A 24,508-nucleotide genomic window follows, 5' to 3' on the forward strand; every position below is an offset into this window, starting at 1 on the left:
CGCAAAGTCTAAACAAGTTCTTCACAATACCGACAAACAACATGGCAAAATGAAAACAAATCTTCGTGATCTTGTAAACGTTGTGTGCATTTGAAAGAACTGAAATAGGTAAGAGTTTGTGGGGTCTGCACTGCTTCCAAAAATAAGAATAATAAAGCACATAATATGTCTAGGACTCATTGATAACTCTTTGCTTCTAAAGCTATTGTATTCTCTAAATCCTACTTGAACACACAGTATATTTTTCTTTTTTATATATCATTTATGAAAGAAATTACACTTTTTGTAATATATCAAGATACTGATTCCCCAAACTACACTTACACTTTGTGACAGAATGCTTAATTACTTCTTTTAGCTACCATGGTGTGTGATGCTCAATTTACACCCCAATGGACCAAAATGCAAGAATTATAAACTCTCATGGGAATCTTTATTCTAAGCTGAATGACTTACAGTTTGGTTTTGCATCCCTTCCACCCCTCACCCAAACACCAACAAAACAAACATTTATCTCTTTTGCATTTTATGCAAACAAAAATAAGAACTGAATAAATCAAACTAATGTCAGCTTTTCTGAAAAGACAAACATATCGTTTCGACAAATGCTTTTCTAGCAGTTGTATAATTTTTCAAATAACCACTGTAGTAAATAGACAAACTTTTCGCACATTTTTACAAGACATAGACTTCATGGCCTTGGTTGTACCGTATTCCTCCACTTTGAGCTTAAAATGTATCTTTGAAGACCCCGTAGTGTGGGGAGAGAAGGGCTTGAATCAATTTTCATTCGCTGCTCACTAGGTTGCAATTAAATACCACAAACATTATTGGCTTGCTAGAACAGAACTGCTCATCTGGAAGTATGGTTGAAGGTACCAGCTTTTGTCACCCTAAGGATCTGCAGCTTGTTTATTCAAAAGGTATAAAAACAAATTCGCCTAAGTTTTTCCTCAAATATGCGGCCATGATTTTGATACTGCAGTTTGGAATATCGTGACCGCCCTTTTGATTCAGAATCTCCACAGTGAAATAACACCATTTCAGTGTGTGCGATGCACTTTCTTTGCATGGCTTAAAAGGGTACCTCAACATCGGCACCCCCTCCCTCAATACGTACAACTGTAATACACATGAATTCCACTGTCATGCATCGTGTTGGCAGTTTTACTCAGCAGAAATGTACAATTGAGCCATGTTTAGTTTAGTTTATTAGTTTGTTTATGAGTTTGTTTTTTTGTGTCTTCATTATTATCATTTTCATAGCTTATGGGGCTTAATGCTTATGGGGCGTAATACGCTAACAGCTATGATACGCAGGGTGCCGATGTGAAGGTACCCTGTCGATACGTGGTACCCTTATCATACATACATCAAAGTATACACTCTAATGCATATACTAGTACTACTCCAGTCAGGAGTTCACAACTCTGAGACAACGATAGAGACAACGATAAAGCTGTACGCAATTCAATACGGAGATTCACCGAGACATTGTATTTCTGAGTTAGGCCAGCCTACCCATTGCATGGTATCTCCACACTTCTGGTTGCTTTTATCCTATTTGTAATCAAATGTTACATAGCATGCCGTAATAGAATTATGGTCACTTATTTCATTGAATACATATGCAAATTAGATTTATCACATTATCATATTATCAGAAAGGCAAAAAAAAAAATGCCCTACATACCTTGTATGATTAAAAGCACAATATTATTCAAGTAGTACATATTTATCTGTAGTCTGTCGTAACAATGATTGCCTTATAATATACTCTCCACAAATCTGCATCTTGGGTCTGTGAGGGTAGATTTCACTACTACTAAACCAGAGTACTTGATGAGGGATGCAAAATACTATGACATTCATGGAAATAATTTACTCAAATCCTATGAGCTCATAGAAGTATCCTATGAAGTGGTACCCCATTTTGCTAAGACTAATGTACAAGTATGTACCATCAAATATTTTGCAGAAAGGAGACATTGACTGCTACATACAGTGTGGAATCTCCTCAAACAATGACCTGTTTGACATATACTGTAAAACATGAAATTTTTGCGGCATAAAATTGTCGCGTAATGCAGCTGACAGCCTTTTTCGTGGCATGAAATCTTTGTGAGTTGCAACTAACATTCAATGCATATAGTGTACAAGAACTTTCCCGTGCATTTCAATTTCACGAATCTCGGCTCTCGCGAAATTCACGAAATTAAAATGCATGCGAATATTCCTCGTTTTACAGTAGATGAGTTTTGCTGTCACTAAGCCTGAGTTGTGGAGATACTATGTGAGACCCCAAATCAAAGCGACTCGTTGAGATGTTCCATCTGTTTCATATACACTCTCTCTAAGACTTCATACTCATCTTGAGCACTAGCCATGTCTTCATCCATGCTGTCTACTCGCCGCATGGCACCTTTCCTCTTTCTGCCAGAGAGGGCGCCACTCTCTGTATCCCTCCGCCCGCTGCTCATGCCATCTTCGCTTCCCGAGAAGGACGTCGACATCGTGAAGCTGCTGTTCTCTCGGTTGAAACTTTCGCCATCGCTGCCGAGGCTCATGAGTTGCTCCGTGTAGACCGTGCGAAGGTCGAGATCGTAGTCGGATCCCGGTGATGTCGCGCAGGGCGGCGTAAAGCTTGCCTTTCTCCTGCATGGTGGCGATTCAAAAACTGGAGATATACTGCTGGATGGGGTTACGGATTCACTCGTCACCTTGCAAGTTTTCGGCATTTTACTTTCGTCCCTGCTGCTCGGCTGACTGAAATCATGTGTGCTGGGTTTACTGGGAGACTGTACTTGTTTTGAGATGCTTTTGGGGATGGCATCTATAATCTTGGGAGTGGGCTTGGCAAGACTTTGTGATGAGGTTTGACATGAGACTTGGAATCCCTCCGACAGTCTGGAAGCTAAGGGGGCGGGTTCCCTTACCTTGAAGTCTTTTACATGCACGTCTGCTCTTTCTGAATGCTTTGTTTGAATTGCACTGTCAGTTGATGTTTCTCCTTTCCTTGGATTTGACAATGTTTGCACCTGTTCTGAATCTTTTCCCATGGAACTCTTTTTCCTCAAATCAGTCCCACCTATTGTCTTTCCTGCGGCACTGCTATCTGCATTGACTACACCACTTCTCTCATGCTTCTGACTTGTAAATGATGTCTTGGTAGAAGGTTGACCCTGCTTGGACAGTTTGCTGGCAACGAAGTCACTGTCGTCATCGCTCCCCTCATCACTGCAGAGGTCGATGACCACAGGTTCATCGAGTTTCCTCTTCTTTGCCTTCCCACAATGACTAGCGTGAGACTGCTTCCTGCTAGCACCCTCTTCACTCTTCCCTGGTTTCCTCTCCTCTCTCTCCCTATCTCCAACCTTCTCCGCCCTAGTCCCAGATGAACCGGCTCTCTCTGTCTGCGGCACTTCTCTGACCTTACCCCGATCAATTTCTAATTGACCTTTGACCTTTGATGCTTGACTTCTGTCCCCTTCAACCGCGATGGTGACAGTCCTCGGTGGGTTTGAACTGACAAGTCTGGCTTTGGATCCCGGGACGACGTAGCTGATGGTGTTGTACGGCGTGAAGTGGAAATCTTCCTTGAGGTACCCCTCAAGGAGGAGGTGAGCGATTATGTGCTCATAGTCACTGATCTTCATCGTCTTGGCGACATCTGTAGAAAGCAAATTACATAATGCTTTATCACTGCCAATGCAGATACTTGAGGTTTGAATTCTTCAGTGTCATATCTAACACAGTCATATACATATGTAAGGCATCTACAGTACACACTGAAATCCCCCCTTTCAAAAAGCCACTCCAATCTCTGGCAAATCTTGAAAACGACATGTGGAAAAAGAGTATGGTATGGCATGTTATTTTGCAAAGGTAACATTTTGGTGACTTTCTCAGTGTGAGTTTGTAGATCAAAGCAAATCGCATTGAAAGAATGTCAGAGCTCCTGACTACAAGTGTCCATGCATTACAAAGCTAATCTGAAATATAAAATACACAGATTAAATATTAGTTTTCTTTTTCATTAAGGCATTCAACTCCTGCAGTCACAAGCCTCCATTTTGAAATTAAGAAAAACAAAATTCACTAAGTACAAACCTTTAGGAAATTAAATCACTCCCATCAAATACTTCCTCAGAGAACTAAGACATAAAAAGTACACCCCCCCCCAAAAAAAAAAAAAAATTGAAATAATAACTTCTTAATATTTGCCAATTTCAATAAAATCTATAAATGTGAATTGAATGGAAGACAGAGAGGAAGTCAGTCATAATGACTTCAGTTTGACCCTTCATTCTAACAGTTCATTATCTTAAGCTGCAGCTAGTGATGCTTCCAGCCAAAAACTCCAGCTCTTCATACCTTTGTCTAGTGGAGCTACGCTCTTCTTACCTTTGTCTAGTGGAGCTACGCCCTTCTTGCTCATAAGTTCATCCAGCAGCTTCAGGGCAGTGATGCGTGTCTCCTCCCTGGCCCTCTGATCCAGAATCTTGCAGATTCTCTGCACATGCAATGTGATGTCCTTCTCAGCAGCTGAAGGTGTAGACAGAAAGAAGGATACACAGACAGACAGTATGAGAAAGTTAAAGATACAGACAACTCCCCTTATTACAGAGTTTCATTACTTGCGTTTGTTGGTTGACTCTCACTTTCACTTTGTTGCCTCTTCTCAGTACACCTTATTAGGGATCGCTATTTGGTCAGCCCCCCCCCCCCTTCCCCATGCTGTTGCTATTTCACTCTTTTCCTTTCTTTATCCCTCTGTTGTTGCTTTTCTCGTTTGATGTTGCCTCCCTATTCATCCTTTTCCCTCAATGGTAGCTCCCATGGTCCTCAGGATCATTACTAACTCTCCTCTGCCTTTTGTCTGTCCGCCCTCCTGCTCTAATCCCCTCCCTTTACCTATTGGGCTCCTTGCCCATGACCTCCTACTGTTTCCTTTTGTTTCTTTGTTCTGCGTCCTTAGCCTGTCCCTGATTGTTCTTGTTATGTGTAGTCCTTATAGTGCAGTCGGAAAGGGGGGTTCCCATGCACCCAAACATATATTTTTTTTAATCTACTTCATCTAGACCAGTTTTGTGCGTAGATTTCAAAAATGCAATGTTAACAGGTCAAAGCGTGTCCCATAGTGGTCAAAAATCCGTTTCCATGGTAACGCATGGTGAAAATGTCAGTATCTCATAAAAATACATGTAACCTTTGATAAAATTGTTCAATTATCATGGCTGTGGTATCAAATTAAAGAAAATTAAATAATCTATATGATGATACCAATTGTGTAGGGGGTTATACCAACCTTCATCTTAATTTTGAGGCCAGAATACAATTTTTTTCACATTTTTTAGCAAAAATGCAATTTTACCATAAAACTTATCTATCTCTAAATCATACCAAAACATATTCAATTTGTTTGAATATTCTTCAAAATTATACTAAATATGTATGCAATACAATGTAAAAATTTCATAGATATTGCTCAAATAATAAGAAAGTTACGGCCATCCAAAGTTGACATTCAAGCATGTCAAGAATGTGCATGTGGGAGTGTGATGTACGCCCTCTATTGTTGAATAATCTCATTTAAACATTTCAGTCATCATAATTTGGTTCCAAAAGCATGAGAATGAAGTTGGATGTGATAAAGTGGGTCATCTAGACCAGTTTTGTGGGTAGAATTTAAAAAAAATGCATTAACAGGTCAAAGTGTGTCCCATGGTGGCAAAAAAAAAACAAAAACTGTTACCAAGGCAACGCATGATGGAAATGTCAGAATCTCCTTAAAATGTAATATTTGATACAGTTGTTCACTTATCATGATTTAAATGTTGAATTTAAACGAAGCATAGTAAATTCTTTGAATGATATACCAATCATCACACAGAATTTATACTAATCTTCATATCAATTTTGAGGTCAGGGTAGTAGTTTTTGCAGCGCGCTGCTGGGGGGGGGGGGGGGGGGGGGGGGCGAGTAGAAAAAAATAATCGGTTCACATATAAGTACAGTACAGTACTAGTATACTATTCGGGTATACGGTGCACGTTTTCTATCGAGGGCATGCTAATGGCTTGAATCGAACAATACAATTTCGTAATACCGGGGCCCTGTTTAAAATTGATTATTATACTAGTAGTTGATTTCAACTGTAAGTCTATACGCCAGGGAATTGAGGCTGAATTTTGGGGTCAACTGGCAACTATCGTATAACAAACAAATTTTGTATTTGAAAGTATACATGTATGTCTTAACAAACTTACCAGTAAAATTTACCCAGAAGTTCTGCTTCAGAACATGCCGAAATGACATCATCAACATGGCCACCCCACAAACCAGATAAATGAATGGGAATTTTAGGATACCTCAAGTGTTCATTATACAACTGACATTAATGGGTGTGTACAGTTCTGGTCGAGGTGAAGATTTAGCTTTTAACGTTTTGCGAGATATTCAGAAACCATTCTATAAGATGTCAAAGAGCATGAAGTTCTATCACAGGGGTATCAAAAGTTTATTAGATGAAAATCGGTTTTGAAATGGCTGAGATATCCAAAGACAAGGTGAAACAAAGAGATCCTAATAAAGTTGTGGCATGTCGCCTTTTATTATTAGCACTTTTTTTGTGTGGATATCTCAGCCATTTGAAAACCAATTTTTATCAAATAAACGTTGAATCCTTCTTAAAATTCCATGCTCTTTTATATTTCATAAGAGGCTTTTCATTACCTCACTTAGGAATGTTCAAAACATGAATCCCTACCTCAACCAGTACTGTACAGTCCCTTTAATCGTGAGATAAGTTTCTAGTGTATGTACTCCTTATTTCCTGCCTTTCTTCAAACAAAATTGGGCACATTTGTGACCTCTTTTTCAAAAAATCTGAGCCCAAATTAGGTCATTTCTACGGAAACTTTATGCTAAAAACAATGTTTTTCTCAAACAAAAAAATGCAACACCTTCTCAACGTTAAACACCATTTTAAATTTACATATGTATGCAAATTCATAGCTATTTAATTGACTGGAGTTGAGACCTAACCTGCTAGAGACCATAGCTACCATGGTTACACTCAAACTTGCCTGTAGCCATTATAACACAGCTGTCCAGAAATCACAATTTTCATTATTAGTGGTGTATTATATTATATATTCCATCCCAGTAGCTGGATTTTTTGTTTTTTGTTTTGCATTTGGCACAAGCTGACATTTCGTTCAAGTCAATTAGGCACAGAACATAGATTAATTCAATTTCTCATAAAATGAGACCCTCCTCTACCTCTGCCCCCAATCCCAATAAAAATGGTTAGTTCATGCCTTTTCCTTTCTTGCAGTCCTGTTGGGTGTTTCAACAAACTTTTCATTGGTTTCAGTTTCACTTCACTGGTTTCAGTCTCGCTATCTCACTTTTCTGATTGGTATGTTTCAGTCACGAGGACTTGCTAAGTGAAACTGAAAACACTAAGTGGCACTGATCTCACTGAAATCAATGTTGGTGAAACGGGTCCTGCATGAACTTCTGTACGATACCAGAGCAAGCTCATTATACTCGATGGACTACTACAACAAATGCTGTATTTCTGAAAGAAATGAAGCACTGTTAACAGACACCGGATACACATTTTGTCATAGATCACATTAGTCCAGTCAAAATAGGGTTTCACCCAACACTAATTGCAACAGTAGGAATTCCACTGCAGTGCTATACTTGTTATGGGCTCCTAAACACCATACTAAAAGTCCCAAGAAATCCAGTGGGGTAAAGTGGCTAAATTTCCATAATATGCAAATTAGCTCCCATTATGATAAAAATACAGTGTTTCCATGAAAACTAGGTTTCTAGTTTTCAGATTGAAATACCGAAAGTGTTGAAACTTATGTTTACAATGTCACTAGTGCGATGCAAACATTTCACCATGTACATAGTCTGGGCCTTATTTGCATAATATGCAAAGGGTTCCGAGCCAACGGAATATTCTGATGCATTAAAGTGCCCGATATGAGCATATCAAGAGTGTTCAAATATGATATTTCAGTTTCTCTTCACCAAAAACAAACTTTACAGCATTAGTAAACTAGCACGAATTATTATTATTAAGATTAGAGTTTGTTATCAGACAGATAATGATAGCTTATCCATTATTATTACGTAGAATCAAAGTACGAAATTAAACAAGTGTCAACATCTATAATCTGTCTACGGTATTTTTGTAATGAATGAACTCTATTTGGAGGGTGGTTTGTTCGAATCTTGATGATTAAGCTCTTGCATCCTTGAGGGTTTTGAGATATTGAAGATGGCACAGTCAAAGGAAACCCTGTGTGTAGTACCCAAAGTTACCCCAGTCGAGCATATTATCCCACGACCATTAATTTACAAAACATGCATCAACCAACACGATTTCCGTTGTTCTAAGCGTACAAGATTTAATTCTAAAGTCGTTTCGCCGTCTCGCAAAGACTTTGTTATTTCCATGAAATACAATTGGCATTGACAGCGGAGACATTTTTCTACAATGTGTACATCTTTAAAAAGTGGTGCACAGTCAAAGTGGCTCACATGCAGAGAGGTACCCGAATTTATCCCTATACCCTCACGGCCCGGTACAAAACATATACACACGTGAATGCAGCTGTTTGAAGCGGAAAAAAAAAAACCTCTGTGCATAACGTCCTATTCATTTCATTTCAGGTGAAAATGGTTCACATACGAAGACAACCATGTGGAGGGTGCCCAAAATTACCCCACCCAAAGACAGCCTAAGACATGCAATAATCATGTACCAGCGCCAATACATGAATATGTTCTATGGATACATGCCTGTAGACAGTCCTTCTGGTCCTCTAGCCCAGAAACTTTTATTTAATGAAATTCAATGGAGTCAACAGACGATGTATTGCTCTGTAATTTTTACTTACACTGACATAGTTAAAGTGGTTATCATTCGAAGGGAGCCTACTATATGGGAAGTGCACACATTAATTGCCTCTATACATGACCTTTGTAACGCAAATATCAACGCAATCATAGTATATACAGTCATTCCAAAAGTGCATGTCTCAAAAAAAGGTCGTTCCTTGAGTTTTAGGACTATCACTTGAGTTTTGTGATTATGTATAATCATCGTATGGTGCTATAATCATTGTACATTCTTCTCATTCGACATAATTTTACGCACCTCATTTTCTGTTACAAAGAAAGTGATGTCTATCTGTTCTTGTCGAAAAATCTAATTGAAATTGAATTGAATTCTATTGAATTGGATTCCTGCCATAATTATCAAGACACTTTTTTTCCATAAAAACTGCCGAGGTAAAGATAAAATAATAACATTGATCCATAATATCTATGCAGTCCAAAGGGTTCACTTGCAGAGACCACCTTGTGGGAGGTGCTCAAACTAATCCTAAAGCCAAAGGCAATGAAAAACATGCAGTATACACTGTACAACCGCGAAAAATGTTCCATGATTATATACATGCCTCTGAAAAGCTCTTCCACCTGTGTAGCACATACGCTTTCGTAAAATGCAATTAAGGTGATATAGGAGACGTTGCTTTACAATATCTATTTTGTCAAGCCCTTGGGAAATGCCCAGATCACCCCTGCCCTGACCGTCGTGGTCCCAAAACAGATTAAAAAAACATACATTATATGCCACAGTAAACTCACTTGTACATGAATGTAAAGTCGTTGCCGAGTGGTAAATAAAGACACTTTACTTTTCATGATTTTAAATGGTATAGAGACACTGCTTTACAATCACCATAGTCAAAAGGGGTGCACATTCAAAGGCAACCGAGTGGGATTTGTTCAAAACCATCCAACCCCCAGGGCAATATAGGAAACATGCACCAGCATTTAGCACAAATATGTTTCAATTTATCATGCCTTCACATTGTCGTTACGGTTGTACAGCGATTGCCCTTTTGTTTGTATGAAATGCAATATCACAAAAAGTAAAAATGCTCTACATTAACTATATTGTTAAAAGGGTCAACATTCAAAAGCGATCCCCTGGGAAGTGTCCAAAATAAACACCGTCGCTCAAGCCCCGTAATTACATCACACGGATACTATGAACGCAAAATTAATACCGACGTTCTTTCGTGCATGGTTTTAGAAGTAGTTCCAGCAATACAGCTACACACTTTTATATCAATAAATGTCGTGGAAATGATAGGAGAAGCACTGCTTCAAAATATCTATTTAGTGAGAGGATGTACAGTAAATGCCAATCTTGTTGGATGTGCCCCAATCCCACCCCCCCCCCCTATCCGCCACCTTCAGTGCAGAGGCATGAAAATATACCTCATGAAATATTGCAAATTTTGATAAAATTTGGGTGCTTCTGTTTACTTTTAGTTTTCACCATCAATTAATTAAATAGAACTAGACTCTAACATTACAGATCTATTGTAATGAATACAAAATTATGTGGAGTCTACAGAACTAAGGTCTACACCAAAACTAGTATTATGTTACAGACAGTATCATTCCATCAAACTAATCTTGTAATCTGTTACTTTCACACTCAGCAAAGTAACTATACAAATAACAATCTATTCATAGATGTTCTCTTTAAATATTAGTAAATTCAACTCAATTCAACACAGCACATCAACAAGTTCTGATTTCATTTCATACCTATGAAAATCCTAACACATTTTTTAAACATGTGAAACTGAAGTTCACTGAACATAAACTTTAGTGGAAAAGCTTCAATAGATGAAGTTTTTTTGGTACTTTGCTTTCAGGCAAAAATAAATGTATGTTGCAGAATGGTTTTAAAAACAATAATATGACACAAAATGCAATCAGATACAAGGGTCAGAGGTTTGATTTATGGCAGATTTCTTTGACTGATCCCGGTCTGATCCAAACAATAAAGCTTGTCACCAAAACTTTTGTCCTATCACAAGCAAGCTTGCTTATTTCTCCACAATAGAGGGCGCGCGTCATCATCCATCTGGAAATTCTTGACCAATTCTTGACAGGTGTCAGTGTCAACTTTGGATGGCCGTAACTTTCTTGTTATTTGAGCAATATCTACGAATTTTTCACATTTTATTACATACATATTTGGTATAATTTTGAAGAATATTCAAACAAATTGAGTTTGTTTTGGTATGATTTAGAGATAGATTAGTATTATGGTAAAAATGCATTTTTGCTAAAAAATGTGAAAAAATTGAATTCTGGCCTCGAAACTAATATGAAGATTGGTATAACCCCCTACATAATTGGTATCATCATATAGATAATTTAATTTTCTTTAATTTGATACCACAGCCATGATAATTGAACAATTTTATCAAAGGTTACATGTATTTTTATGAGATACTGACATTTTCACCATGCGTTACCATGGAAACGGATTTTTGACCACTATGGGACACGCTTTGACCTGTTAACATTGCATTTTTGAAATCTATGCACAAAACTGGTCTAGATGAAGTAGATTAAAAAAATATATGTTTGGGGTGCATGGGAACCCCTTTCTCCTACCAGACTATTACATGTGATTGCTTTCCCTGCCTGTTTGTCATTTTGCCTCTGACAAAGATTCTGCTAGGATCGAAAGCTCAGGCCCCTTTTGACTCCATTTTACTCCATTGGCTCGCCACTATTGGATAAGCAGTTTTCAGCAGTTTTTTTTGCTACACATGTAACATAACAAATATATTTCTTTATATTGACAATACACACAAAGGAATAGAGATTTATATGCATAGATATATGCATCTCTCTCACTCTCACTTCCTCTTCCTTAAAAGGGCATTCCGGACGATTTTCATAATTTCACATCATGTAGTACATAAATCAACAGCTCCATGTATAGATCCGTGGAATTTATTGTGGTCCTTGAGCAGAGAAACCAATAAATTGAAAATCTTAAACAAATTACACTGAACAAAGATGATGACATCAGAGCCTCATATATTTCAGAAATGTAGCAGTGTAATTCCATTACAATACCGCTTGCTCAACAAGTTCACCTGTGAAAAATCCATGCATACCCTCTTCTTTTGTTCTGCTTACTTGAGCCCGAACTCAGGCATTCTTATGGTGAGGCTGTCATGTCATCATCCTTGTTCATTGCAATTCATTATAAATTTTGAGAACATTCTCATTACTTTAAATATCCCAATCACTATAAATTCTGAAACTCTGTACTCAGTTTGACTAATTTATAGTTGTTCAAATGTAAAAGTCTGAAAATCATCCGGAGGTCCCCTTTAATTTATTAATCTATACATATACCTACCTATCTTTTTTTTTTCCTTTTTTTCTATGGCCCCATTTCAACTGAATTTGCTCAGCAACAGTAGTTTCACAAGAATTGTAATAGCATATACTGGGAAGCCAAAAAAAAAAAAATGCATTTTAATCTTTTGTTCATGACATACTCCTTTGTTACTGAGGTTGCTCTTTTAAATTCAACCATGCATTGCCTTCTTTTCTCTCGCTCTTATAATATCATCAGTAATACACAACAAACTATTGCCTGGGATACCTACATAAAAAAACTATTGCCTGGAAAAACTACATAACAAACTATTGCCTGGGGAGACTACATAACAAACTATTGCCTGGAAAAACTATATAACAAACTATTGCCTAGGGAGACTACATAACAAACTATTGCCTTGGATAACTACATAACAAACTATTGTCTGGGATGACTACATAACAAACTATTGCCTGGGATAAGTACACAAAAAACTATTGCCTGGGATTACTACAATGTACTTAACAAACTATTGCCTGGGATTACTACATAACAAATTATATACCTCATTTCTAGAATCCTCTCATCTGATTGGTTAAAAGGGGAGTCATGAAAATAACTGTGCCCTATTTTTGAGTTACTGTGACCGGGGCCCGGGCACAGTTAGTAAATAGGTTTTAGAGACAGTCGCGACCCCGTACACGTAGATCGCTCATTGTGCGCACCAATGATACGACCGCCGCGCATTCAATCAGCGTGCTGTAAAAGAGACTAGCGGACTGGTTTGGAGACAATCGCAACCCCGTAGTACACGTAACATAACGTACACTGTACACATCACTGTACGCATCAATGATACAACCGCTGCGCTGTCGATCAGCATTGATTACGAGTGCTGTAAAAGAGACTAGAATCTATATTTTCGGTATCTATATTTCGGAATCTATATTTTTGGTATATAAAACAAATAATGACTGCTTGATATTCGGGGTACAGTTAAAATTATGTAGGCCCTCGGTGATGTGAAAACCGTAACCATGCCCTCAGCTTCGCTTCGGGCATAGTTACGGTTTTCACATCACCTTGGGCCCATAATTTTAACTGTGCCCCTCAAAGCAGTCATTATTTGTATACTATTGCCTGGGATATCTACATAACAAACTATTGCCTGGGATAACTACATAACAAACTATTGCCTGGGATAACTACATAAGAAATTATTGCCTGGGATGATGTTACCTTGGACCCCTGAGCGACAGACATCACACATGTTGTTGCACTGTGATGCATTCTTCCATCTCTCCCCAAAGTGTCTTCCAATCAGTCTCCTACGACACCTGTTGTTGGTAAATCAGACCGCATCACTTTAATGTCATCCAGGGATGAGGTTCAGCAGACTGACATAAAAACTGATGATTTATATTACTGTAGAACAGGATAAATTCGCGTAACTAAATTTTCGCGAATAAGAGCCAACGGCCTTTTTCGCGGCATGATATTTTTGCGAGTTGCCTCTAACACTAAATGCATATAGTGTAGACAAGAACTTTCGTTGTGCTTTTTAATTTCGCGAATCTTGGTTCTCATGAAATTCATGAAATTAAAATGCATGTGAACATTCCTCGTTTTACAGCAATTGCATGTTTTGTTTGTTGTTTGTTATAGCAGTTTTGAATTCTATGATCTATTAAACTTGTGTTTTAATGTTGATGGGTGTTCTAAAGAATGAAGCTGGTTAAAAAAAAAGAAAAAAAAGCTCCAAGTATCACATCCAATAGCTTTTTACAATGTTGTCAAAGGGAAAACCAGTTTGCATCATAGTGCAATGGTAAAAATGATCTGCATCTACCTTTAGCTCCATTTTGTTTTGATTTCTGAGTCTCCTAGATTTTTAATGTTTTGGGATTTTTTTACTATGCTAAGTTGTATTTTGTCGGTCTTTACTTTGTGATACAGCAGCTTGCTCATTCACTTGTTTCTCTAATCAAGAATTCGGATTGTGCTATAAAGTTGTAACCTAGAGGGCGCTACTCACGTGGCTGGGCTGACACAGTAAGCCATCATGTTATAGAGCTTCTCCTGCCCAGTCTGCTCCGTCACTACCATGGTGCTCTGACGGAAGAGGTCCGCCAGGCCGTAGAACACGATGCACTTTGCTGGCCGGTCATCTCGACCTGAGCGGGAGAGGTTACATCAAGAGAGACATCAGACATCAAGTGTTTTGTCAGATTTTTTGTCTGACAAAAATGAGGGCAGGGGGTAAGGGAGGGAGATGAACACGATACAAACATAATTGGGTTACGAGAAGTTAAAACAAACTAGGGGAGAGAAAAGGAGAGATAAGAAGATTAGCTTTAAGTGATCCAATGGGAAAGAGAGCATAGTACTTGATCTACACATATGGAGAAAAGAAGAAGGATAGCCTTGGAGAATTAAAGGGGAGAGACAGTAAGGGAGTGACCATTAAAAGATAAGAGATGCTAGGAGGTACTGACCTGCCCTGCCACTCTCCTGGTAGTAATTCTCCATGGACTTGCTGATGGAGTGATGAATGACGAATCTCACGTCTGGTTTGTCGATCCCCATCCCAAACGCCACGGTAGCAACAACAACCTGCAATGGCATGGCAAAATGGCATATGAAACATGGAAAAATTCAACTTCAAGGACTCACAATCACAGGAAAAACTTCTACATCATCAGTTTCCCATAACACAAAATTACTAAAAGACAACAACAATAACAGAAAAAAAAAAGTATAGGGAGCAATGGCACTGTGAAAGTCACTTGAAAAACGAAAAAGGAGACAAACTGAATATCAAGCAAGAATTAATGGGTGGTGACAGGCAAGAGTTAGTATACCAAACTTCATTATGAGCTGTAAGCTTAATCAACACTCAACTCCTGAACAACAAAAAAAATGTGAATAATACTACCAATCATTACATTCATATCTGGTGGTTCAAAAAAGGAAAATATGATCACACAAAGATTGAGAGCTGACCTGGATCTTGTTCTGCTTCCATTGTCTGTGGACAGAGCTCTTATACTGAGCATCCAACATGGCATGGTAGGGATGGGCTCGGATTCCTCGCTGCTTCAGGCCCTCTGCCACAGACTCTGCATCTTTCCTGGAGAAACAGTAGATGATCCCTGGAGAGAGAAAGAGAGAGTGATAGTTTCATGGACATGGTGCTTTGAAATGATTTCATGTTGTGCCACCAGACTTTAATCTTCACTCATTGTTGATATCACTGAGACACAGCCACACACAAACACAAACATGAAAAGGCTCTCCATTTTTCTACCATATACTGTAAAAGTGGACTTTTTTGCTGTTTAGAAATTTTCACACATTTCGCCCAACCAGAAAATCCCGATGGAATCTAGTTTTCTTTGCTCATTTTTCCAATAACCCTGAAAATAGTGAAAAACTAAAAGCACAGGAATATCTTTGCCTGTCATACGTTGTACGTTCCTATATTTACTGCCTTGATTCTGCAGAAGTAAAAACATGCAAAATTGTTCTATACCTGGCCAAGCATTAAATATTACTCATGCAAAAATATATACTTTCACAGTATGATATGCACTTCAAATGTTTAGAAAAATCACCCACACAACATGGGACATTTTCTCATCAACAAATCACACACAGCATAAAAACTCTCCAGACCTACAAAAAATGGAGGAGAATATAAACTGGAATGAACAGAAAAAAATTACAAATTTCAGACTCATGTCTGACAGTACGAACAAAAAAAGAAAAATGCAACCGTCAAATTTCTTAAATTCACCTGTGCTATCCTTGTGAAAATTGCACATATAACTTTGGACAAGACTTCCTAACATCTTCAACCTGTTGTGTCTGAATATCATTTTGCTTTATGAAGCTGTGGTCAGTTTGTTTGGATGCACAAACAAAACAGCAAAAAGTCATGATTATGTTCCATACCTGATTGACCTTTGAACTCTCCATCCACCAGCTTCACCAGTTCTTCCATGCACTCAGCTTGCTTGGACGGTTTGGGTCGCACCTGTCAAAAGAAGCCATTGAACAAAAAGATGGAGCTCAGATCAGAACATGGAGTACTACTGCCATTAGCAGTCACCGAGAGGAAGAAATTAACAACAGACTAATAAACAGATTCCAAATAATCAGTACCACTGCATTCTACATGACATAAGCTGAATCACTGTACATTCATGTCGAGATCAGCTGTGAATTATATTTCTTGGTTGAATTACCAAACACCTTAGTGTCAAAGGTATGAGAGTTTGTCACAACAGAGCGTTGCGGTTTGGCATCACCTTTGACCTTGGACAATACCAGATCAGAAAGATCCCCACAGTACATCCTTAACCCAAATATTAGTCACATTTGAGAAATAATTATAGACATTTAGTTTTGTCAAAAGACAGTCTCACCAGTAAGCTTTAACATTCCCGTCAATGACAGACAGAAACCACATTAATCCCTCAGTCTCGCCTCCAGGGCCCCATTTCATAAAAAGTTGATATGATAGCAATTCTGTCAAATTTTAGTATGGCAATTGTCATGGCAATGGCAAGAATCCAGCTTCCTGATTGATTGTTGCTATTGGAAGTTGCTATTCCAGCAAGAGTTGCTATCCTAACATCTTTTTGGAAATGGGGCCCAGCTTCAGTTGGCAAGTTAAAGGACAAGTTCACCTTCATAAACATAAGGTTTGAGAGAATGTAGCAATATTAGTAGAACACATCATTGAAAGTTTGAGGAAAATCAGACAATCCGTTCAAAAGTTATGATTTTTTGAAGTTTTTGTGCAGTACCCGCTGGATGAGAAGACTACTGCAGTGTATGAATAACTTAGATGTCACATGCGTACAACAATATAAGGAAAATATAAAGAGAATTTAACAAAATTCCATCTTTTGAAAAAAGTACACATTCCCCTGACTCGTTACCGATACATGTTATGGGTAATATTATTCCCCCTGCCCTTAGAAAGAGGCAAGTCAATTGCTCTTTTATTATGCGAAAAAAGTGAAAATATATTGAATTTTCTTTTATATTTTCTTACACTGTTGTACGCATATGACTCACAAGCTGTAGTAGTCTCCTCATCCAGCGGTTCCAACACAAAAATTTAAAAAATTCATAACTTTTGCATCGATTGTCCAATTTTCCTCAAACTTTCACTGATGTGTTCTACTAATATTGTTGCATTTTCTCAATCCTTATGTTTATGAAGGTGAACTTGTCCTTTAAGCTTTTGTGTCACAACAATCCCCCATTACCTCATAGAAGAGATTTGGACGATTGAACCCTGCCCGGAAGATCTGGCATCCCTGCAATCCCAGAATGCTCTTCACATCCTCCAGCACGTCGATGGTTGCCGTGGCAGTCAGTCCGAGGATCGGGGCTTCTGGGAATTGGCGTTTCAGGAGGCCTAAAATCTTGTAGTCTGTCATAAAATGAAGCATGGTAAATGACAGTAAGATTCACTTCACACTGCTCTGTACACTAGAATATACCTCTAGCACAAATCATATTTTTCATAGATACAGTGTAATTTAGTAATTGCAAATCATTCTCTACCTAAATTCATCATGTCTGAGTTACGACAACTCCACTAAAAATCCAACTTACAATCATTATGAGTATTCTTTTGATTTCATCTCAAACAAAGAAACCTAATTATTCATATGGAGGTCAATGAGGGATGTATGGCTTGAATGAGATCATAAACCTTATCTGATTTCCATTCAGTAATGTCATTGTGATCCATACTCTGTTTCTTCAAAAATATGAAACATTCAACTTCTATAATTTTCTCCCTTTGCTTGATTTTCTCTACGCATTTCAAATCAACTTGATCAAGGAACAGAGGTTCACTTTAACCAGTTGAGAAATGGACTGATTTTGCTACAACACGCATTTCCCATAGACACCTGCGCGAGTATAGTCGGGACTCGTCCTCAACGGGTTAAGAGTACCACAGACTCACCAGGTCTGAAGTCGTGACCCCACTGACTGCAGCAGTGCACCTCATCGATAGCGATGCGAGCCAAAAATTTGGCTTTGTAGGCCTTCTCCAGACAGGCCATAAAACGCTTGCTCTTGGCGATCTTCTCCGGCGTGACATAGAGAAGCTTGAGACCAGACCGGCCATCGATCATCTGGCGGTGGATCTCCTTGACGCTCTCTGGAGTGGTGTTGGAGGAGAGCACGGTGGCAGACACACCCAGGTCCTCCAGGGCCATCGTCTGATCCTCCATGAGGGAGACCAAGGGAGAAACCACCAGTGTGAAACCTGCAACGGTACAAAGATTGAAAGCACCAGTGTGAAACCTGTACTGGTACAAAGATTGAAACCATTAGTGTGAAACCTACAAAGATTGGTACAATTTCTATGAGAGTGGAGACCAACACTTGCACATTTAACTATTTCAGAAAACAAGTTCAACCACCATCATTGTCTCAGGATAAATGCAAGGCATTAACTTATCACAGCGTACTGAGCTCACACAAAAACAAGTGACTAGGCCGTTTACCTCTGCCAAAGCTTTCAATGATTCTGAATGATAGGAACCACGGTTTCCCCTGTCTGAGGTGCAGTTTCTGACTACAACCGGACAACACAACAAAATCTTATCTGCTGGTTTTTTGTTTTTTCACAAGAGCACATCAATATCATGTTGATACCATTTGCTGATGCTCAAAGTCTCAGTCATAAAGGGTTGCTATCAGCACTTTGCCCACAAAAATGTCTGTGAAGCACAAATAGTTTCCCTGATTTTTACTTCACTTCCACACAATGTTAGATTAGATGTGACTTGAATATCAATGTGCCTGACATATTTTGAAAAATCTGAAGGACAATACACTCTGCCTCTTACGATGATAAATTATACTGGCTCTACTGGTCTTACTTGGAGCCTGAACCAGGGACCTAAAAGGCATATTGAAAGGTTGGCATACAGTCATAGTAAGAGAGTTAAAAACATATTATCAAACCTTTGCTGACCAAAGCCGGCAGCTGGTAGCAGAGACTCTTGCCTCCACCGGTAGGCATCAGGAGGATGACATCCCTCCCGCTGAGAGAGGCATTCATTGTCTCCTCTTGGAGGGGACGGAATATTCTGATCCCAAACACAGAGTCTCTTACAGACAAGAGCTTTGGAGACCAGGGGAAATCTATGGAGGTAAGTTTGTCAAACACAAAAGGGCAATTCCGCGGTTAGTAACGTTACATTTAAAGAAATTTAGATATTTATTTTTACTGCTAAATCACCATTTATTCATTTCAGGTAAAAATCATGTTAAAACATGTTCATCCTCCCCAGGTCTATGATATAGAAAAGAATGAGTACAATCCAATAAATATTAGAATTGCTATGGCAACTAAAAGGGCTGGTTAGTAACGTTACCAAAAAAGGACATGACAAAAAAATCATTGTCTTGTAACAAAAAGTGTGCAAAATTTCAAGTTACTTCAAACAAAGTGTTGCATTAATTTCAATTATTGCATCATGACAAATGTTCACGCAAATATTTTTAGCAGTTCGACCAATGATTTATTAGCTAGACCCCCAAATGCATGGTTAGTAACGTTACGGTTAGTAACGTTACATTTGTCCGGAGTAATTCCGCAGGTCATTTCAAACTTCTGTAATTGACAAAATGTCACATGACTTCTGGAGTATTTAAATGTATTCATCTTTTACCTTTTAGCAAAAATTTGAGGAAAAAATTCAAAGCAACCCACTGTAATTTGCATTTAAGTGAATTTCAGCATCCCCAGTCCCACATGTACATTTTAAATGATGGTTTTAGATCTCGCAAAATCAATACCTACGAAAAATAAAATCTACTGAATTTGAAAGACCTTAGTGATTGGTGAACATCCATGGCATTAGTTGATACCTAAATTAAAGAGTAAGATAAAGAGGCACATTTCTTTTATCCATGTCATGTCCACCTAACTGCAGAATTGCCCAAAAGACAAAACACATAGAAATGGTCTAAATCATGACATTTCATTACATTTATATATAAACATACATAAAAAGCCAAAGGGGAAAATTTTGCACATTTTCGTGAAACCAGAAACCAGGGAAATGAAATTTAAAAAAAAAAAAGATATAAAAACATGGGAATATTTTTGCATACCAGAATGTTCTGCTAATGAATGTCTCTATTCCATGGAATAGATTTTTTTGTAACAATTCATCTTACCCAGCCAAGCACAAAAAATTACTCATGCAAAAATAACCACTTTTACAGTAATTAAGTCTTAGAGATATGAAAAATTAACTGAAATCAAGGTCCAGTAGGGAAAAACATATATAAGATACCATACCAAAATTGCAGCATGCAATCTACAGTCACATTAAATCTATTGGTATTCAAATATTTTTGCTATACATGTGTGTTTCATATGTATGACATGCATAGCATGTTTTAGTAGTGGATATATTCTTGCATTATTGTATGTCTCATTTACATTATAATATAGAACATAATTATGTATATAGAATTAGAATATGAAACTTATTCCATATACATTTATCTGTATATTCCATATTCCATGTATTCCATATTTCATATATATTCCATATTCCATACATTCCATATTCCATATATTCCATATATTCCATACATATTCATCCATATACCATATCTCATATATTCCATATACCATTTTCCATATTCCATATTCCATATATATTCATCCACATGTTCTGAGTTATTCTGTGTTCTCACCTGACTTGTCCCAGCCTGTTGCCCCTTCCCGAGAGCGCAGCTCCTGCACCCGAATGTATTCCATATATATTCATCCACATATTCCATATTCCATACATTCCACATACTGTATATTCCATATTTCATACATTCCACATATATATATATATTCATCCATATCTTCCATACTCCATATACTCCATATATTATTTATCCACATGTTCTTAGTTACTCTGTGTTCCCACCTGACTTGTCCCAGCCTGTTGCCCCTTCCTGAGAGCCCAGCTCCTGCAGCCTGTTGGCCTGTCTCTCCAGCTGAGCTTTCCTCTCCAGGAGACGTTGCTGTTTCTCCAGGAGTCTCTGGATCTGTCTCTCTACGTGCTCCAGCTCCTGGGTCACCTCCTCCAAACCCTGCATCACCTCTGCACGCCCTGTCAACAGTAGAGGGCGCACTCACCTATTCAATATGTACCCATGCTCTTATCAAATACTTGCCAAGCTCCTTCACTCACATTAACTTGAAAACATTCAACAGCTCAGGTGAACCCTGCGTAAATGTACTGAAATTCAGTTTCACAATAGCTGTGTAAACTAGCAAAAAAATTGCAGTAACCTTGAACTCCAATGATGATGATAATGATTCTGGTTTTCAACAGTTCCTACACGTTTTTTTTTTTTTTAGTTTTATCTGAAAAAAAAAAGATGTGTTTCTATATATGCGTCATTTCAACAAACATAAATTGTGGAATCATTTTGTCATTTGCAACATACATGAACACTGTTTTGAAATGAAAATGAATTAATGAATATTACTAGTAAGTGAATGATATGGGCTTGAGTGTTTCATTCAAACCCCTGACAGAAAGGGGGTGGGGTTGAACTGAATCCAGGCTGATCTTGGATTGTAAGCGTGAATCAGAGTGACCTACGACCTCAAGATATGAACACTGTACATTTGTAAAATTGACACTGCCTTGTAATACATACTAATACACTAACAAAATAAAATTTGAAATTGTATAAGAGCAAACACAATGAATGAGCATTGATGTTTCAACTGGAAACATCTTGTGTTGACACAAGGGTTTGAACACTCCTAATGTACATTGTAGACATAAACATTCTCTCTACAGCTATAAACAGATATGTCTCTGAGATCAACATAAATTGGGTTGGTACTTTTATCGCATGTAGTCTGCAGGGGAATTTCTTGATTCCTTTAATTTCTGTTTTTCCAAATGATTTGAAACATTTGACTTAAAAGAAAGAAAACTGAAAAGAAAAAAAAAAACATATATTCAAGCCAAAATCATTGAGGCCTGGTAGCTAAATCTGTCAAGCCTTGCAAGCCAATTCTGTTGGTTTCACCACAATTGTCACATACCAGTTCACATGTCGTCTCTGATGTAAAGCTACTTAGAAGCAGTGTGTTGACATTGCAGTTTTCACAGGATTGTGACAATCCTAAATACGAGGAAATTCAACTGACCTGCCATTTTGTTCACTTCCAGAAGACTTTGGCTCCAACGATCTTAATGGCAGGTTTGTTCCTGATGACGGTCTCCCGACCAAACTTAGAGCCACACTTTGGACAGATCCCTGGAACTTGAGTAAAGTTCTCCTTGGTCCGCTCCAGAAAACACTTGACAAGACCACCTTATCAAAAGACCAGTTTGTTTTGAGACACATTTCATGACAGTGAAAGCATATTTTTGCTTTGGTCTTTGTTTAAAGACATTATTTACCTTTTGCAGATGAAACAAAAACCCAGCTTTAGTGCTTAAAAATAGTTCTGAAAGGTGAGTTAGGGATAGAAACAATCATTGTATAAATTTGAATCAGAATAATCAAGTTAAGTATTGTTAAATATACAAATTGTGAGAAACAGTAATGTCAACTTATGATACGAACGTTTCTAGACTAAACCGTCTACAGTTATGGTTAAGTGGGGAAAATATCTTTTATATCTTAGGCTCTATTACAAAATGTTTATTCTCTAGAATTTTTTATGATACAACTGACCTACAGGCTACAGACATGCATCAAATATGATGACTCCAACATCTTTGAAATCACTGCTCTCAGTGAGAAACTATATCAAATTGTCACAATTGTCAAAAACAATTGTCAATTACAATCAATACTTTGTGAACTGATGCAACATACAATGTAAAACATACAAAACCAACCACAGGTCATAATAGTATTCTACAAAATCACAGCATGTACATGAATAACAAACTAAATAGGAATCCTTGGGGATTTATATTCAAAAATTCCTCCACCATATCAAAACTAATGAAAGGGAAGTTCACAAATAATTTTCAAAACAATCAGATGTTAATTCAAATGGCATGTGAATCTGATCATCCCATAGAATTATTCAGGTTAATTTCAAATTGGAAGACAATGCTGCACTTGTTGTAGCGTATTGAACCTATTTCTCTTACCTGATCCTCCTTTGTAATATGTCAGTAGTAACGTTTGGCACTGCTGACAGTAGATCTTGATTACACGTCTCAACGAGGGCAGCATCTTTCAGCACCGTGATTCATGCTGGCAGTGACAAAGACCAAGTCTTGGGAGGTGTTTTTAATGCAACGCAACACAAATGCCTGCACAAGCTAAATAAAGATTGAAATGTGGCCAGTGACCATTGGTGACATACTGTAGATAATGAGATTGTACTGTAACAAAGCTGAACCACTGGCACTGATATGTACTTTTTAGTAGGAAATATCAATGTAGACAATTACAACCCTACTCCACTACCACACTGCCTGGCACGCACAATGTACTATAGTAGGCCCTACATTGTCACTGTATGTGGCTGTAAACAGTACGTCAGTATGCCTACTGTGGAGACTTTATTAAATTGTCAATGACACGATAGTGACTGTATGGGACTACACAATGCTCTCGAAAGAATTGACATGAGCTCTGCTTTCCCGAAACGAAAGAGTTTAATGAGCGTACAAATTACAATTAATTCAAATAATCTCTTATCTTAGTGACAGAAGGCACCGCTTCCAGCTTACGTACCTAGTTTAAATGAAGTATCACGAAGTTTACGGAAATATTGTCTACATCTGCCTCCCTCTGTCTGAAGCAAAATCTCAATGAATGAAAATTTCGTGTGTAAAATGCTAATGACGGCTGCGCGCGTGTACGTGTGTGTGCGTCATGGTGTGCGTATACATCTGTACGTCTAATGGACGTTGGGAATGTGTATTGCGTCGGTCGTGCTCCTAAATCCCGTTCGTGTGCAAAACACTCATCCTGCGATGCACTTTGATTTTCGTTGTTGTTGTTGATTGTGTCTACCTTCGATGAACAGTGTCAGAAAAACACAACTAATATTCACATGTGAACATTATCATCTTGTCTGTAGCCTAAAAGCAACCGCAGTTGAATATCCTTCGTATATTTGTAGGGAATTTACTGTATCATTCTTTATACACAATAATCGTTATTTTTCCAGCCGAATCCTAAAGTTAGCAAAGATTGTTTTTTCCCTTTTTCTCCGAGCTGCTATCTTTACGG

At 38.0% G+C, this 24,508-nt stretch overlaps 1 protein-coding gene across 1 annotated transcript; it reads right to left on the minus strand.

Moving 5' to 3' along the window:
• Positions 1-2,296: 2,296 nt before the first annotated feature.
• Positions 2,297-24,091, minus strand: LOC139733525 (ATP-dependent DNA helicase Q1-like). Its single transcript, XM_071644335.1, has 14 exons — positions 24,008-24,091; positions 23,416-23,589; positions 22,455-22,621; positions 21,211-21,396; positions 19,238-19,417; positions 18,228-18,533; positions 17,518-17,684; positions 16,193-16,274; positions 15,242-15,390; positions 14,734-14,851; positions 14,274-14,412; positions 13,478-13,575; positions 4,405-4,545; positions 2,297-3,670 (listed from the first exon to the last, which is right to left on the minus strand). The coding sequence occupies exons 3-14, from the start codon at positions 22,459-22,461 to the stop codon at positions 2,307-2,309; spliced, it is 2,937 nt and encodes a 978-aa protein (XP_071500436.1). The 5' UTR covers positions 22,462-22,621; positions 23,416-23,589; positions 24,008-24,091; the 3' UTR covers positions 2,297-2,306.
• Positions 24,092-24,508: the final 417 nt, after the last annotated feature.

Source organism: Diadema antillarum, unplaced genomic scaffold (assembly GCF_040938485.1).
Source record: "Diadema antillarum isolate AM-2024a unplaced genomic scaffold, OU_Dant_1.0 seq00000481_RagTag, whole genome shotgun sequence".
NCBI lineage: Eukaryota > Metazoa > Echinodermata > Echinoidea > Diadematoida > Diadematidae > Diadema > Diadema antillarum.

Bases quoted from the DNA above. Each gene is read 5' to 3' on its own strand.
- LOC139733525 (XM_071644335.1), bottom strand. The intron at 15,391-16,192 runs GTATGGAACATA...TTCTCTCTCCAG, and splicing joins AGAGTTCAAAGGTCAATCAG to GGATCATCTACTGTTTCTCC. The intron at 14,413-14,733 runs GTCAGTACCTCC...TCTCCCGCTCAG, and splicing joins CCAGGAGAGTGGCAGGGCAG to GTCGAGATGACCGGCCAGCA.